At 38.3% G+C, this 19,147-nt stretch overlaps 1 protein-coding gene across 2 annotated transcripts in view; it reads left to right on the forward strand.

Moving 5' to 3' along the window:
* Positions 1-19,147, forward strand: part of CDK6 (cyclin dependent kinase 6) — a 134,100-nt gene that overhangs the window by 21,479 nt on the left and 93,474 nt on the right. For both annotated transcript variants that reach the window (XM_056483231.1, XM_056483232.1), the window contains exon 3: positions 10,584-10,719. In XM_056483231.1, the coding sequence (XP_056339206.1) occupies positions 10,584-10,719 (136 nt within the window). The remainder of the gene's footprint in view (positions 1-10,583; positions 10,720-19,147) is intronic.

A 19,147-nucleotide genomic window follows, 5' to 3' on the forward strand; every position in this document is an offset into this window, starting at 1 on the left:
TTGAATCTTGTCTTTGATGGTTGGGTGGACAAGGCAGAGGTGTTTCTTTATTTCTTTTGACCTCTCTCATTTTGTTTTAACTTCTAGATGGAAGAAATATTTTAAAATAACTTCAGAAATTAACTGAACAGAATCTGTAATCCAGCCAAGTAAAACCGATCAGTTACAATCTTTCTGGGGAAGACTAATCTCTTCTAAATTCAGTTAAATTAAAGCACCTTATCTTATGTAGTCATTTGGGCATCTTCCAGAGCAAGCAGGGAGAGACAGTACCCTCCCCCAAGTGATTCAGTCGACTTACTTCTTTCCTCTGAATAAATTAAGACGTACATGACCCATTCAAACTAACCACCAGTTGGTGAGTAGCTCCATTACAGGGGTTGTATCTCTTCCATGGAAGCTGAGAGAACTCGTTGCTTCACAAGCTGTGCAGGGCTGTGATACAGATGGATGGCATTTGACCTGTCTGATGATGGGAAGCCAAAGACTCCTATTTTTCGTGAAGTTAATGGTTTTCTTACAAGCTTTAAATCTGCTTTCTGCTGAATTTAGGTACTTTGTAGTCCCATAGTTTTGATACTTTGGTTTTAGAATAAATATAATATCATGCTTTGCTTTTTCTCTTAAAGGTATCTATTACCCTGCCACTCAATTTTTAGTTTACAACACAACCTAAAAAGAGGGCAATGTTTATGTGTGTAGATCTGGTTTTTTCACAAAACCTGGCCAGATCCTGTTTGTTTTTCTTACCCATGAGAGCAATTGCCTTTGTCTTTTGATTTTTGGAAATCAGCTGAGTGCTGTTTACTTTTGGGCAGATGGGATGTCATTCATAGCACGTGGAGTAGTGGTGACAGGACACAGTACAGTGCTGCTGGAAGGTTGCTTGAGTTCACAGTGCTCCCTTCCAGGTTTTGCAGAAGTAAATGAGAAATTCCCTTTGTCTGAACTTCATGGTGCCACTGGCATCATGGCACACAGGAGTATTACTGGGAATACATTTGGCATCAAAGCCTGGTCTAAGTCACTCTCCTTATCATGCGTATACCGTGAACTGCATTTCTGTTTTTATGTGATATAACCTCACGCAGGACAAATCTGTGGAAAGCAGCACACGAAGTGTAAGACACCTTTTGTATTTTCACTTGACTTAAACCTGAATGTGGCAACTTCATTCACCACCTAACCTCTTGTGTTGAAAGTGGACAGATACGTCTGATCCATTTTCAGAAAATTTTGAGCAGTTCTAGTGAATCCATAAATAGATTCTTTCATCAGATGTAGAGTTTTTTTAAAGTTGTTTTCATGCAGTTTAAATATCTGGTGTTAAACTGCTGTTTCTATTTTTAAGATAACATGAACTATTCACATTTAATGCTGTTTTCTAGTCCTCCTGGTTAAGGCTGGGAAAACAACAGTCCACACAGTTTGTTCATTTCAGAATTTAAGGACAAAAAAATCCTGTGATGAATGCCTTAGAATACATCATGACCACAATTTTCAGAGAAAAATCAAATTCAGGAATTGAGTACTTAAGGGTAACTAAAAAGTTAGGAAGGAGAGATTGTGGTATAGATAAGGATTCTTAAGTGCTAGAAGGGGAACATGTTGGGCCCCAAGTTGTAGAGTTCTCACTACACGGCTAAAAACCAGATGGGGGTTTAAATGGAAGACATTGTTCTATCCAGGTAATGACTGGCTGAGTATAAGAAAGAGGAAAGATACTAGGCAGATAGGGCAGGTGAAGCTGTAAGTGATGTGTATACTTAAAAATCACCCAGGTGTTTTGCATGCTGCAAGTTTAGTGCAGCTAAGTTCTTTGGTAGTTCAGGGCTGGTGGATCATGCAAGGTCAAGATCTGTGACAGGTTTACTCTGCACACTGGTACTCTGACTTGAAAAATGCATTCTCCTACTGACAGGTCTACAAAATTTTCGTACAGTACTGCTCAAAGCTTGTGTTGTCATGTCAACTGACCATGCTGTCATAGCAATAAACAGACTGGTAGAAGTTTGCACCCTATTTCCCAGTGATGTTGGTTTCATTCTCTTACCAAGCATTTCCTTTTTATAATGTGATTTAGAGAGACAAGAACTTTTTACTTAAGAAATTATACATAATAATAAACCCAGATATAAACGAATGGGCATGAGAGTGAACCATGCACTGTTTTACTGTGGTTTACTCCCTTGTCTGCTAATTGCTTTCTGTTTCATGCATGGATATAGAGTGGGTTACATTAAAAGATCTATAGATTCCATTAGTAATAGTATTCCCTGAATACATTAGAACAACACAATTCAAATAATTTAAAATATTTAATTTCATTTTCTTATTAACATATCTTTTTACTAACATATATGCTGCTGATTTTCTTTGTGCAGGTTTAGTATTGTCAACTGTAGCCAATTTAGCCTTTTGTTTTCCTTAAGGCTTTGTTTTTTTCTTCTGTTTTGTGCTCTTTTGCATTATCAATGGAATACATGTTAAACTGTGGAAGTTTTCCCCTTCTGAAAGTCACCTCTTGATCCTTCTTTGATAAAGATAAACTGTTTGGTCCCAACTCTACCTGTGAAACACAGAAATGTATTTTCTTACAAGGCTTTAATGTGTCAGTTTCTCACAAATCATTACAACAATACTTGATGCCAGTAAAAGAACCACAGAAAAATATTTTGAATGTACTGCTCTGCCTCCCCTACTCTTCACCATCACCATCACAGCTCTGAACTCCTTTCAAGTGCTGGCACTGCTGGTCTGTCCTGGGAGGTGGTAGCAGTGCTCAGATGTATTTGCAACCTTTAGCAAGGCCCCTTGCCTTGCATTTTCAGTGTCTGACAGCTAGGCCATTCAAATTCCTCTCAGTCAGGCTGCTGCATTTCAAGTTGCTTGTATTCCCAAGGGCTTGGCTTGTGCTGGGTGGTTAATCAGGGCTCAAACAGCACATGAGTTTTCAGTGCATCCACCATCATCCAGAATAATTGTGGCTGTAGAGTAACCTGGAGGTCTTTCAGGAGCAGCAGCCGCTGGATTGATGATAAACATCAAAACAGAGGACCTCTTCTGTCACCTTCTACAAGTAGCTGCTTTGTTATTCTTAGGTTCTCTCTTGAATCTTTAAGAAGCAAGAATTTGTGCTCAAATTTGCATTGGAATTATACACCACTTTTAAAAAGCTGAATTAAATACCTCAGGAACTGCTGTGATATTGCAATAATTTAAAAAACTATGTAAGACTGTACAGAGTATCAAACTGTACTTTTTGATTTCTTGCAATTAATATTTTTCATGTAGAGTGAAGGGTTATTATTTCTTCGGTTATTTTAGATTTCTTGGCATAATGATTAAATCTCATGTGTAGATAGATTATTAAACCACTGAAGAATGAGTGATAATTTATACTGTGGTTAAGAATAAATTTTGAAGATTAGTTGTTTTTACTTAAATGTAGAAGAGAGATGTTCATCTTAGATTTAGATCCTGTAGGTCTGGCACAAGCATGAATTCAAAATGTAAACTGAAATGTGGAGTCTGTAACAAGCAGTTTGTGAGCTACAGTAAAAAATGGCTCATCTTGCACCATGTGTAGCTGGAAGCCCAGAATAACATCTGGGCTCCTTTCATTTGAGTTAAACAAAGTCAATATTCAGGCATAAGTTTTACTTACATGTTGAGCAAATTAGGGGATCTGAAAAGGAATACAGCTGTTCCCTGAGGAAGGTATTATAAAGAAAATCTAAAAAACTTAGCAACAGATGCAAGCACACTGCCAATGAATGGCAGCATCTTTCATTTATACTTTGAGCTGGAAGCTTACGGAAGCTTACTGGAAGCTCACAGCACTGTATAGCAGCAGTGTACATGACTTTGAAAGGCAGTGTACATTTGCTTGTTGAAGGATCACATGAGAGCACTATGAATAGGTCAGACAGCTATTGCTGATCCTAAACAATCTGTCAACGACTGTCTTCATAACAGGCCATGTTATTTTTCTGGTTCGGGGGTGACTTGGCGTGTCCCTCGCCTGCCCTTGGTCAGAGCGTTTGCTGCGGCAGCGCACAGACGTGTGCTCAGGCACCACCAGCTGCTGCTTGCCCTCCGTAATGTCAAGGGCTCGGTGTGTGACCCGTTTGGATAAAATCAGTTGCAGTGAGATTGTTCATGGTGAGGAATTAAGCATTTTAAACACTAGTGGGATTGTAGGATATGTCCTGCAGAGGTATTCTGCAAGGCAGGATATAGTTTGAATTACAGAGTCTTATGAGATCCTTTTCTGGTCCTTGTCTGTTAATTTCCCTCTGCAAAGAAGGTGAAAGAGAAATGACAATGTGAGGGCTAAAATAGACAGCATGCTAGAATAAACAAAGAAAGGTGTAAAGAACATCTTGTCAGGTCTATTTTTCCTTGAAGTAAAACTCTAACAACTGCATCTTTTAGTGGCTTGGGTGGCACACTGAGAAAACGTACTTGGCTTTTTCATCCTTTGGGCACAAATCTTGGTTTCTGTTGAAAATGAAAACTAGTTTTGGTGGTTTCATTGGAGCAGACATTTGTCTGCATCACAAAACCATTCAGTCTGGCACCGGAGCTCGTCACTGCTTGAGTGGGGCCCAGCACAGGAGAGCAGGGGTGTTGCAGGTCAGGGCTGCAGTCGGGACGGAGCGTTGATCGCTTGCCCAGTCAGCCCACTCTATCGGACTTTAGCCAGTGCTATTTGCTTCGCTTTCACGAGCATCTATTTCTCTCTGTCACTTTCTCTGTCTCCCTTCCTCACGCACACTTCAAGAACAAAAACCTCTTTTATACAGCTAAGCATTTAAAATAATTTTTCCAAGTTAGAAAGGGAGAGAGACTGGAAAAAATTACAGCACAAAGCTCAGCTTGCAGATGAACGATTGCCTTGTCATCCTAATGTCCCCCTTCCTTCCCTTAAACCTCACTGGTGAGTGGGCTGTAAGCAGCAGTATTGGCGGGGCTCTGCTGGAGTAGGTCTCCAGAACAAGACATTCTGCTGCCTCTCTTTCAGTGTACAGATGCTTTTCTGTGGTAGCTCTTTCTGCTCTGTGCACACCAGATAATGAGTGAGTGACTTCAGAGTTAAAAATACCTATTTACAGAACATCTACCTGTCCTAGATAAATTAATTTGTTTTACCTGATGTTCAGTTCTGCCTTTACTGCTGTTTGCCTGAAAGAGATTTCTCCTGGAGACATAAGATGATCCTGCTACTCTTTCCTGGAAGGGTAGCATAGCAGGAGAAATGTTCACTCCAAACTCCAAGAACCCAGTGGAAAGTAGAGAATAAGGATTTAAGACATAAAGTTGCCATGAACACTGTAGACATACCCAAGCCTATTTTATTCAATTGAGTTTGGCTCTGGGCATCTGGCTGCTGCTGGCTGGAGCTGACTGGGCTTGGTGGCTGTGCTGCAGGCAGTGGTGTGCCCTCACACTGTATGTTTCCAGTACCAAGGTGGTTCTGTTGGGCACAGTCAAAGTCTGTGTTGCAGTCTGCTGTGAAGGCATACCTTAAGCAGTGATACGCATTGGGGCAACTGCAGCTTTACAAGTGCATTGTGAAGCTCTTGAAGACCCCATGTACTTCTGAAAATGGAACTTAGGTCTTGCATTACTATGTGGTTCTACAAATGTTATCCCAGGAAAAATCCAATTTAAATACTTTGAATTTAGTAGTCTGTTCATCTTCATGTGCGCTTTTTTCCCATCTAAAAGTGTTTTACTAAAACTCCTTTAAGCAAGAAAACTCTACATCTGAAATACCAGCTTTTAGAGGCATGGAGAAGTGTGTGATTGCTGATTAAAATGAGACAAAGCAGTATGTCCTGAACAGAGGGAAAGAGCTCTGTCATATGTTTTAGAGTGGGAAGCTCTATTTCCTGTTTTGCTACATGAGACTTGGTTCTCCTATTGCACATATTCCACTCCAGTTGCCCAGCTATTGTCTTCATCTGAAAGATGACCCCTTTGTTCCAATACATTGGATATTTGTGATTCCAAGTAGAGGCTGGTTTCTGTCAGCAGTCTTTTTTTGCATCAAAATCAAGAAATGAAAAGGTAGCTATTATTAAAGTAGGGGTAAAAGTGGTCTTCTTTTAAGGAGTTCCTAGTTTCTAAAGCTGGGTTGAGCAAATGGCTTGCTGCTGAGTGACTTCTTGAGAACACAAGAGTCCAAGGCTGCTGCTGAAATTTGGACTAAAAGGACAACTGTCGTTCTTTAATACTGCTAGATATGAGAGGCAGAAATTTTCTGTACATATGAACTTCCAGGATGAACCTGAGCCAGAGACAGTAAAAGCAGAAGTTGTTCAGGTCCTCCTCCTCTTATTTCTCAATAAACCTTGGTACCCCAATCTTGTGGTATTTATATAAACACTTTCAACACACAAGTTCTGTGCTGGTTTTCTGTCATGCAGATAAATACCTGTCAGAGTTAGGTTGATGCCACCAAACTCTTTTCATCTTTATTTTTGCTCAGACTTGTGAAATCTTAAAACCGTAGCGTATTATCGTGCCACTATTTACCTAACCACAGTCTTCTAAAGCTTTTCTCCTACACATAATCAAAATTCTCTTCCTTTGTTATGCATAAGCTAGGAAGTCTTCTTTCAAGGAAGACACTGTTCCAAAGAAGATGAAAGTTAAATCCATGTTATTAGAAATCTGCAGGTGGTGAGGACTGGTTTCATTCAGTGCTGAGAGTGACTGTATGGGGATAGATGCGTGTTCATGTTGGATTAGTCCTACTGCTGTAAAAATAACAGTAAGCCCTTGGATGCATTGGCAGCAAGAATCTAATTCTTGATCTTCTTTGACTGTGATCCAGTTAATTTTCCAAAAGCACCTACTCATCTGTTTGACAACAGCCAAGAGAATTTTTCAGGTCTTATAGTCAGATCTGGCTTTCAGTATTTCTTGTGGTGGTTTGGGATGATGGACCTAGTCTGCATCGCTGTTATCTCAATTTGCTCAGGAAAAAATGTTTATGCTACTTGAAAGCGAGAAAATTCATAGCATTTCTCAGAGCATCTCAAAAGCAAGTCTAGTAACATTTAGGGACTTTCTGGGATCAGTTAAAATATGCCACTCAGAAGGTGCAATAGTTTTCAAAGTAATAACTGTCTTTCCTTTAAAAACATTAGGTATTCATATTGTAAAATGGTGAACTGAGGTTGCGTTTGTCAGATTTTGTGTTGTAAGAAGCTATGGAGACTTCAAGGTGCATCATCTGGTTTTCTGCATGCAAAAAATGCCAAAGTGTTTTTGTAGGAAGGCGAGTATTCTGCTATAGGAATTTCTATTCTTCTATTATAGGAAGATCCACTAGGTACTAAACACATAAAATAAAACAGAGACAGAGAATTGTAGCTGATAAGCTTCTGCTTTAGTAAATTAACATTAAAAAATGGCTGCATTAAAACCCAGGCTCTCCATTAGTGTCTCTTCAACAGTGTCCCAGTTCAGATCGACATGTTGGGCGGTGTATGACTCCCAGCCAAACATCTTGTTAAATACTTGCAGGATTTCCCACAGCGGATCTTACTTTAATCAAATAATTCAAAGGTTTCTTTTGTAAGTACAATAGAAGGGCAGGGCTTGTGTTTACAAAGTATTCGGTATGGAAATCCTGTATTAATTGAGGTACGTTTACTTCACTTAGGACAGTGTCCACATAATAATTCTTTAAATAAAAGGCCTTTTGCTGTTGTCTGTTCCAGAGAGGCAATCATGTTAACCCATCACATACAGAAAATCATGAGGAAATGCTTCAGAGATGTGCAGTGTAGGCAGCAGAGATGTTCCTAATTAACAAAGACAATTTTATGGGTGATGTTCTCACAGTGAATGTAAAAGAGTAGTTTTATCCCTGTGGAAACTACTAAATAAAGAGGCTGTGTCTTTCTCTGTCTATTTCAAGAATGATTAGCAGGAGCAATACCAGATGTTGTTTTTTTGTAATACGGATTCATATAACCTGTGATTTAAATTATTGTCTTTCTAAGGTAGCAGCTGTATTTTCTGTGAGTAGACACAATGTACTTCTATCCAGCCCTGTGCACAATCTGGAGCTTTTATGATTAACAGTAAAGCATTTAGAGTTTCACATAAAGAGTATATAAAAAAGATAATATTATTACTCGGTGATAATATTACCACTCAGTAAAAGGTAACCAGAATTGTCCTTCTCTGAATTCCTTATTTTGTTGTGCCAGAAAATGCCAGCATCAAAATAACACACATACAGAAGAAGTAACAGAGAGTCAACATTTTCCTCAGCAAGTTGGAAATTACATGTTGCTTCTAAGTTTAATACAGTGAAATCTTTTTTCCTTTTTTCATTGAATTATAACTCTATGGTTGAAAATATATTTCTGCCAGTATGAAATACCTGGCAAAAGGGGTGTTCTAGAACATTTTAGGTGAATGTAGGTCAACACAAAGAATTATACAGATGGAAATATTTTCCAGTGTTTATGTTCATATGTTGAGACCTGTCTGGCTCCTCTCTATTTGCATGTGTTGGGGTTATAGGCAGTCCGGCTACATTCCACGTTGATTTATATAAATATATTGCAGATTATTAACCTCCAGCCAAATACCAGCAAATTTCACTTTTCAGGAAGGTTTGGGACTTTTCACAGAGCTTATTTACTGTGTACAGGGCATATACACCCCATTAAGGGAATCTTAGAAAACGGTATTTGTTTTTACAAGAGATGTGCCAACACATTTTCTCTTACAGTCACTGTGTTACCGTAATAATTAATGTTTGTTTGTTCAGATGATGATTAGAGATGAAGTACAGATTAGGCTTCAAGTATAGGTAGGATGACAGTCGTTCCATATTCTGGAACTCTGGTTTCTCATTTATTGCTCACTGAAAAGCTTCCTTAACCTAAAATGAATGTGCATGTATACATTTTCAAAATACAGTGGCTAATAAACAATTTTTCAGTGTCAGACCAAAGATTATTTTAAAAATGCTCTCAAATGGGAGCACAGCCTTACCATGGTAAAAGTCAAGTGAAAAAGACTACTCTCTTAAACCCGAATTACATTCTTCCCAGGTGGTTATGCCAATTCCAGTGTTTCCTTTTCTTGTGCAGTACATTGAGATTTAAGGTAAGAACTAAAATCTCAGTGCAAGATCTCATGCACATGTTGTCCCTCTCTGTCAGATGTCCTCTGGGAAAAGAAGGGACCCCCAAGGCTTTGTATGTGGTCAGCTGTCTTCAGATCTTACATATAAAGCTTTCAGTCTTTGAACAAACAACAAAAGTATTACTTGATAATGTTACCAGAAATCCTGCACTTCTTAATTCTAAGAAAGTAATTCTAAGGAAGAGTACAAAAGATGAAAGTAATACAACAGCATCACTGATACGATGTTGGAAAAAATAAGCCATAGTATCAACACTTAGTTTGGTCTGTTATCAATAAAAGATTCTTCAGTTTAACTGTCTAGACTTTTTTTCTCAGTAACTCCATTCATTTTTTAAATCTTCTGTCACCTGTAAAAGTAGTGAATCATTTTTCTGCCTTGCCTCAGAAAGAAATGTGATCTGATCATGTAATATAAAGTTAAACAAAGAAGCACATAAGTAAAGTATGTGAGCAGGGAAGAAATGTCCTTCTGGCTGTTTAGATGGTTTCCTATTAGGATTTTGTAGAAGTGGGACTTGAGGAAGAGTAGTGAAAATCACTGGTATGGCTGTAGGTGTGAAGCACAGAAGGACGGGCAGATGTTTTTGAAAAAGGTAAAACTCTGGTTAAAGCTGGCATGGTAGATGAAGTGGAGAGGATGAGAGAAACCAAATTTAAAAAGAGAAAACAATGGAAAATAAAGTAATCAGATAGGAATGTGGTACTGTGAAGAGCTTTTGGTGTTGTGCAACAAGGTGAAATGATAAAGAAGTTCCAGTAAAAGAATGACCAAAAGTGATGAAAGTAGGGATGAAAGTAGAGACTTCTTGTGCACAAAGCTTTTTTTCCAAACTGTATGCTGACTCTGAAGGTATTCCTTGTGTCCAGGAATTTGCAAGGGGAATCAATGAAAAAATTCTGGTTCTGCTGAAGGAGATCTAATGATAAAGCTGTGTAATGATATATGTGGGAATTACGTGGAAGGAAACTGAAGGTGCATGCAAACACTGTGTATTTTTTTTCAAAAATATTTCATGCTGGTTTGTTTTGGTTTTTTTTCTAATAACTATAAGTACCAGAGCCTAGAATTTGGATAAATACCACATAATTTTCTGTATTAACGCAGGTTTCTATGTCAAAAAAGTAAATTCTTTTAATGTAATTATTTTACATTCAACAGCTGATGAGTTCTTAATAATTAATCCTATTTCAGAATTCACAAGTGAAAGACTGAGATGGTAATTTTGATAAATCAACTGTTACCTGATGAATCAAGAGCTCAAAGATTGGTCTACCTTTGGAAGGCTCTTTTCCATTCTATACACTGTAAGGAATTTAAGTAGACATGCTTGAGATGCAAGGTATGTCTGTACTGGTTCCTGTATACTTACTTACCTCTTCTGTTCTTTTCCTCTTCTCAGATTGTTTGATGTGTGCACCGTGTCACGAACAGACAGAGAGACAAAGTTAACATTAGTGTTTGAACATGTGGATCAAGACTTGACTACTTACTTGGATAAAGTTCCAGAGCCTGGAGTGCCTACTGAAACTATAAAGGTATTTAAGGAGAAAGATTTTAGGAGATAATATTTCAGAGATTAAATTAGAGAGACAAACTATGTTGTGATCCCATAGGATTTTGTTGCATCAAAATTGAGTAGTGCTCACTTGGGACATGAACTGCAGCACAAAGTAACAGATATAATCTCTTTGTGAAAAAGCTGCACTTGTGGTTTTATTCCTCTTTCAGAATTCTAAATTTACTGAATCTCTACTGTTTTACCAAATGTAGCATTCAAGCACAGGAAGGACAGGGACCTGTTGGAGCAAGTCCGGAGCAGGGTCGCCAAGTTGATTACAGGGATGGAGCACTTATCTTAGGAGGAAAGGCTGAGAGAATTAGGATTGTTCAGCCTGGAAAAGAGAAGGCTTAGAGGTGACCTCATTGCAGCCTTCCAGTACCTGAAGGGAGTCTACAAGAAATATGGAAAGAGACTATTTACAGGGGCATGTAGTGACAGGAGAAGGGAGAGTGGTTTAAAACTGAAAGAGTATGTTTAGATTAGATATTAGGGAAGAATTCTTTACTGTGAGGGTGTTGAGGCACTGGAACGGATTGCCCAGAGAAGTCATGACTGCCCCACCCCTGGAAGTGTTCAAGAACAGGTTGAAAAGAGCTCTGAGCTACCTAGTCTAGTGAAGGGTGCATGGCAATAGGATTTTTAAGGTGCTATCCAATACCAGTAATGCCATTCTGTGATTCCATGATTCTGTGAAATCAGTAAGAATGACCTTTGCTTCCAGCTGCAGGCAGATGGTTCTGTTACTATTTAGGCAGAGACTACTTGAATCTTCCCTTAAAGGTGAAGTGCTGGATATTGTTAGAATGGATAAAATAAATCCTGTGCTCCTTATCCCTTTTCCTTTGTCTTTTATTTCCCCAAGAGACTTTTGTTTTATGTTCTTCTTGCCAAGAAAGTTTATGTACATTCTGAGAGCAAGAAATGTTCATTGTGGACCTGTGGTGTGCTCTGCAGGGAATGGGCTGAAGGGTGGAGAGAGTCATGACCAATTGTTACAGAAGCTGGGAGGCTCTCAGTAACTGGGAGGACAAAAATGAACTTTTATTGTCATGTTATCTCATATTCTGCATCTGTAAGGGAGGACCCCTACCTAGGATGGAATGTACTTGCATTATTATTAATGAAATGCATATACCAACTCCTCTGCTTTTCTGGGAATTTCACAGCAAAATGCCACATTGAGGATCATTGGTTGATGTGTTTGACAAAAAGTGTATACCTGGGAAGAGAAGCAGAGGGATTGATGTTGCTACATTTTGACAGTGTCTGTTTACCATTTCTTTTGATTTTTATGAGGAGAAATAATTTATGCTTTCAGAGATGCATTATCTTTTACTTATATAAGTACTTTCTGGAAGTATGTTGTATCATCTTAGTCTGGCAAAAATCCCCAGGGAGGAAAAGAAAACATTAAAACTATTGAAAATTTAGTTGATTTAATAACTTTTTAACAGCTTCAAACTTAGGAGGTGATTGATCTTTCAGTATAAAATTAGAACTAAAGTGGATAAAGATCTATTCACTGGTGTCATAGTCCCATATGTATAATATCGGTCAGTTCTAGCAACCATGTTTTTAACCAACTGTAGTAGAGAAAACAAATTTTTTGAAAAATGGATGCAGCTTTGATTCGTTCAGAAGAAGACTGGAATATATCTGTCATATTGTAGAACTATTTTATTATAATGCTATTAAGGTTCTATTTTCCTCCTAGGACTTTGAAGCTACTTAGATGAGCTGTATTTCAACTTAAATAACATTGTGAAAATAAGATGCAGGGTGACTGGCATATTATCTAAATAAATATATTGAAATTGATGGGAACCGAAAGACCAAGCCTCTTAAATATCAGTTTGAAGTATCTTTTGATCTATGTTTGATTTAAAGGAAATCCAAGACATGAGCACTGTACTAAAGTATTTGTGATTTCCAGAAATTCTGTTCTGAAATTGCACTACGAGACTGTCAAATATATGTTTGAATATACATTTCATGGATATTATATAGTAATGAAGGAAATTATTGTGCTTACATTCAAAAAGCACTATTCTGCATACATGGTTTACTAGTGAACCCAGTTGCTATATCTGATCGTTTGGCACAATAAAGTAGAAAAGCCACACAGAAACAAAGAGGAGCAATTTTGGTCTTTTATGTACAGTGGAAGTTCCACTGCAACCAGTAAAATTAGTAACTGTAAAACTGAACTTGTGGTACATAATCTCTTTTTAAATGGGTGAGGAAAAATGTAAAATTGCTGCTTACTTGGTCATCACTGTTGATTTCAACATTTTCACAGTAGCTGATGTTTTTTTTTTCTTGAATCATGTTTGGCACAGGAAAAGAGAGAGATTTGGTTAGCTTAAGCTGCACCCTGTTGCTTCATGTTTGTGTCAAAACACCCAGTTTATGGAGGTACTTTTGCTGATAGTCAGGGCTGGTTACATGAGGAAGGGTCTCAAGGCTTATTTTTAGTATATTTCAATACCTTTGTAATTATACGATCTTTATGAATATTCCTGATAGAAATTGAAGCAAAACATACTTCTGGCTGCAGGGAAATACTACAATTTTGTAGCACCTGAGCATTTAACCTAGAGCACATACATCATTAAGTGGCTAATCTGACTTTTTATAGTTTGGCTTTTGAGGTTAATATGGATTTGTACTTCATTTATTTTCCAGAATTGCAGACAATTTGTGTAGAGTATTTCCCCTCACCACCAGCACAGTACAAAACAACTGCCAGTATTGTAAGACCATCTGTTAAAGTTCTGCATGTGTCAGCAGCACAGAAGTGCCAAATGAGCCAAGCTCTGGATAGCTTGAAGTTGAAGGATCTAATATACCTCTTTGGCACTGTGGTGTAAAATCAACAGTTGTTAGTGGACCTTGAATGACATGAAATTACTATGAGAGAGGTGTCAACCCCAAAGATCTTTTCTGTGTGAATTGACTACCATCATTGCATAACATTTAGGGAAGGGAGGCTCAGCTTTTGCTGGTTTGGGGTGTGCTGGGGTTTTTGGTTACCAGTTGTCAAGAAATAAAAGTGACATCAGTACCATTTTAAGAGCTTCCTTTATGTTTTGCAGACAGTCATCAGACTGTAGCAGTTTAGAGAAATTAACCTGTTGATCACTTAAACACAACTAGAGCTTTTGTCTTAATGCTGCTCAGCAATGGCTTTCTAAAGCGTAAGACCCTGCAGTAGGAATCACCCCAGAGGGTGTTTTAGGAAGATACAGACTGGTGTCCATAACATGACATCCTATGAGACATTGCCTGGCAATGGGAATACACACCCAGGATGTAAAGCAGACATGCTCGCTTCCCTTTCTGTCACTGGGAGTGTGAATGCTCTTGTCCATTTCTGTGACTCTGGCTTCTGAGTTCCAGGTTATTCTGGACAGAGGAGTTTTAAATCTTTTCTGCTGAAGCCCTTCCATTATTACTTAATGGAGTCTACTTGGAGCTAGAGGGATGGTAAACACTACTCCAAATACTTACTGGACATAGTGCTGACTTTTGAAAGAGAACTATATTCAGCCTCTAATCTACTTAATAAACCTTTGTAACTGCTGGATTGTAGTCACACTCACACTTACTGGCTCCCTCTGTCAGACCTAATGAATATATGTTCCTTTTGGCAGGAATGACAACATCTTCTTTCTTTCCTCTCTACCTGTCCTCTTGTCCCTTGTTTTCTTCAGGGATACTCTGACTTTAGGGCAGTTTATGTGGAAATTGAAGGTACGAGTTCAGTTACCTTTGGACATACCTGTTAGTCATGCACGGGTCTTTGGTAACATTAATGGTCTTAGCAGTTGAGCCTCTGAGAGATTTGGCTCACTGGGAGCTTTTTCTAGTTGACATTTGAGTATTGGAAGTGGGAATGACACATCTGCCACAGAAAGATGATTTTCTTTTAAACAGTTAACTGACCACTAAAGCATTTTGATGTCTTAGCCTTTAGGACTGAAGCATGTTTAAGCTGCGTGGTCACATTTTGTTCTGATGCTTGTGAGACTGGCATATTTTTTTTTTTTTGCTTGTAAGTAATTTTGATATGGATATGGTTATTATAACACTAACTACATTTTTCACGTGGAAATCATTCATATGCAACTAAGATGGTGTTTATTAAGATACTGCAACATATTTAATAATACTTAGCTTTAGATTAATCTATGCATGTGATGGTTTAGTATATAAAGCTGTACATTAAGTAGTTCCAGAACAGTTCTTTGGAGTTCCTTCCAGTCATCTTGTGCTTCTGGACCAGAGTCTGTAAAACTGAGAGGGCACAACAAACTGTTACTGGGGCTCTTTAATTTTAGTAATGAATAAAGTTAACTTTGCTAGGAAATGTCATTATAAGTAGACTTGTGGCTTCTTGCAGTAGTTTTCGTCTAGAAATTTAGAATTTAGGCTACATGTGCTAAGTGGGCTGTGCGTGTTTCAATTTGACAGTCAGCACAGGAGGGAACAGAACAAAGGTTTCCAATATAGCAGGTGCATATGTTATCTATCATGGAATGTTGCAAAAGCTGGGAATGTCCTTCTACCCAGATCTGTGATTCCTGAATCTTCATGGTATTCCCTCCAGCGTTGAACAGGGCAGACAAATCACAGAGTGAACAGGGTTCAGGGCATATGCTTTTCTTTGTTGTGTCCTAGTTCCTCAATATGGATATTTTTTGGATATTTACTTCTTTGCATAGAAAGCCAAGATACCCATCTGATTTGGGTATACAGATTTTGGTATTCAGATGCCCGAAATTTAGAAAGTACAGCAGCACTTTGGGCTTATCAGATAGTAGCCCATAAATTGGATTTTTAAATATTAGCCTCAGTCATGGAATACATGTTCTTGTTGTATCCCTGTGCATGTCCTTAGCTTATATTACCTGTTATTAAAACAGGCAGACTGGTCACATCTTTGCAAGACTCTTAGAAAATTAATATGAAGATGCTGTTTCTCAGAAAGCAGACCAGTGTTCACTGTTGTGAGATGACTCAGCCATTGCCATGGTTGTACCTCCTCAGTTGATCACGTATGAGATGTGAAGCAGATGTCACACAATCAAGCAGTTCTGAAAATAAAGCAAGATATTCCAGGAAAACAGATTCACCAGTACTGAGAGTGTTCAGAGTGTGGCTGCATTTAACAACATCAAAGTTAAAAACCACTAAAAAAAAAAAAACCTGCTCAAATTAATATGAAAGATAGGAACAGAAAAGCTGTTATAATCGTTTTCCTGTCCGTACTTTTATGGTAAAGAAAAAAGCAAAACTTAGTGAGGAATTTGGAGTGTACAAATAATGGATCAGATCCCCAACTGATACTAACAAGTGTAAATCCATTAGCTTCAGTGAAATGATGCCCATTTACACCTGCTAAGGATTTCATTTTTGTGGATTATTTTGCAAAAAATTTTGTTCTGAATCCTTACTATAAATTAAAGAAGAGTTGTCAGTAAAAATAAATTAAAAACAAAAGGGCTGAACTGATATATCATTGTGGGGTAAATCTTTTTATTTCTTTCTCTGTTTTCCTGCTATTAGGGGTTAGACTTCTGCATGAAAGGGTAGGAGAGAGAGTAAGTGTCCTGCACAAGCTATGAAGGAGCTGAACATTGAAAAATGGATATTCTCCAGAGTGGTTGCTACCTCTGTTGTAGGTGGTGTAATTTCTTTCTCATACTATGTTGCATGTAGAGGCAGAGCTGCATCTCCTCTGGCTGGTAGCACATAGCCATGGACCAGCTGACCAAAGGGTTAGGAGTCATGGTTCTGTGAAAAAGGGACTGCAGCTCACAGGATGCTATACAATATAGTCTGGTATCTTTGCAGTTACTTCTTTAGCTTGGACCTTTTACTGTTAGTGTACAGCTACTGATTTTTGTTTTGGTGGTGTTAAATGTCTTTGAATACCTACAATTTCCAAATTCAAATGCAAACCTTTTCAATCTGATAATAATGTATAGTTAATTTTTGCAGTGCTGTAGCCTAGGACTGCTCAGACCTCCATTGCTTGGAAACTGAGAGCTCATAGAAATGTGAGGCACTCCAATAATTTTAAATCACTCTGTCCTGACAGAGTGATTTAAAATCATTGGAGCGCTTCGCATTTTTTCAGTTGTTCCAGTTTGGAAAGCAGTCAAGCAACACTGCAGCATAATGCATGAAAGCAACCTGTCTGAAATAATAATTTTGGTCTTTCAAAACAATGACACTGAATTAGAAATGTCACTGTGAAATGATGTCTATCAAGGGTTCTGTAAATAGACATCTCAACCTACTTTTCTTTTGTAGTCCCTACTCTCAAGGCAGTATTGCAGTCCAGTAGGGCCCTAAGGGACACATCCTTTTTGAAGTCAGAAGGAAGCTATTGTTTTCAGTAGATGGAGGGCCAGAAATCATCTTTATTCAGAAAGTCAGAGGAAATTAAGAAACTGAAGAGATTCTGAATTGTGGGCAGGGAAGGAGATTGAGCCTTGGTAGAACGGATTTATGATCAAATCATTGCAAAATTGCAGTATTGCAAACACTGGAAGTGAAATGTTGCTATCAGCTCGTTTCATTTCTGTTAATTCAGCAGAGCTGGACATGGATGTGATGCATAAAAAAGTTTATGGGTCGTACTGCTCTGCCTTCCCTTGAGATGCTCTCAGATTATTAATGACACTGGTTTTTTGCTACTGGAACATCAGCTTGGTACCAGTTGCTATGTGAAATGCTTTGATGACACTGAAAGAAAGGGAGCACATGGTAGGAGTAATGGTAAATCAGGTAAAGAAGTGGGGCTGAGCTGCCAGGCAGCATGTAAGGGACAGTGCCACACTGTTCTATATCCAGCCAGTGACAGTTCCTCCAAGTGGGGAGTATTTTTGAGATGCTTTCCTTTGTCTCATGATGGTGGTGCACAGGCACAACTTGCTGTGCAAGCACATCCTGCCTCAGTGATCAGAAGTGTAACCCATGTTTCCAGAGTCTTTCTTTTCATCTAACACAATATGCCACATTTAAAGCAATTAAGAAAAAGCTGTTGCAGCTGACAGTGCATGTAAAGCAGTAGCAGAAAAATAGACTGAAATGTTAGGATTTACCCATGTTCTAAATTTGCTTACAATCCATAAGCTACTTTTGACAAGTAAATTGAAGGTTGGACTGCAGCAGGTGTGAGGTAAAGAGAAGACATTCTAAGAGACATTCTTGATTTTTGCGGGGGCAGATAAGAATCACTTTTTTAATAGCAGTTTCTGCATTGGAAGGAAATCAGTCCCCTGTGCAGTACACCCACAGAGCTGTACTCATCCCCAAACAAGCACACAGAGTTGGGGAAGAGTAGACAGTAGCACAAATTGTAGATACTTGGGAAAACTGGGCAACATATTTTTTCTTACTGAACTCAGGATTCTAAGGGTTGAACTCAGCTGATCTGGGACAAGAAGCATTGTAGCAGAATATGTTTACCATCTCAGTCAACCCAAGTTTTACTGCAGCTCAGATTCTCTAAACTAGAATATTTACAAAGTGTCTGTATTTACTCACGGCAATTATAGAGCCATAGGGTAAAACAATTCAAAAGTTGGCCACAGACAACTCATGCCTAATAAAAGATAATATAGTCATCAAGTAAGTTATTTTTCCATATAACTGTTTTCTCTATTCCACCCCAAGAGTAATTTAATACTTTTGGACTAGCTGTATGCACTGGTTTTATGCCAGTGAATAGGCAGGTTATTGTATCCAGTAAAAATTAATTTGAAGCATGTTACTTTAGTGGCATACTGATTTAATCAAGATATGTTTTGTTTGTTTCTTTTCCTCCATAGAAGATGTATTTAGCTTATGCCAGAAAACAGTCCATATAAATGGACAGAGATTGAATTTTTTTGTATTACATGTTTTCATATGTAGAATATAAAGTCAGTTTAAAGAATTTTCAATTATTTATGAATACATAGACACGTAAACACACATACATATATAAATGTATGTAGTAAAATTCCTGTAAGATATTTGCAGAAAAAAAATACTGCTATTTGAGAGAGAGAAAGGGAAAATATGATCATCACTCTACTGTCTCCAGAGTTCATTTTCTCAAAATAGGTGTGGCCCAGAAAAGGCCAGAACTGGCAATTCAGATACTTAAAGAGTGCACAGATACTTGAGGGTTAGCACCAGTTCTCCTGCTATGCCTAGAGAGTGGCTTGGTGTGTGTTGCCTTTATGCGTACACACATGAAAGCACACTGCACATACGTCTGCATGCACATACACGTGTGTGTAGGTAGGAATAGATATATGTATGTGTGTGTATATCCAGACATGTACGTGCCGATTGCCAGAGTCCATCCGATAGCTCTTCACCCAGGACAGCTGAGCTGTTACATT

Source organism: Oenanthe melanoleuca, chromosome 2, assembly GCF_029582105.1.
Source record: "Oenanthe melanoleuca isolate GR-GAL-2019-014 chromosome 2, OMel1.0, whole genome shotgun sequence".
Taxonomy (NCBI): domain Eukaryota; kingdom Metazoa; phylum Chordata; class Aves; order Passeriformes; family Muscicapidae; genus Oenanthe; species Oenanthe melanoleuca.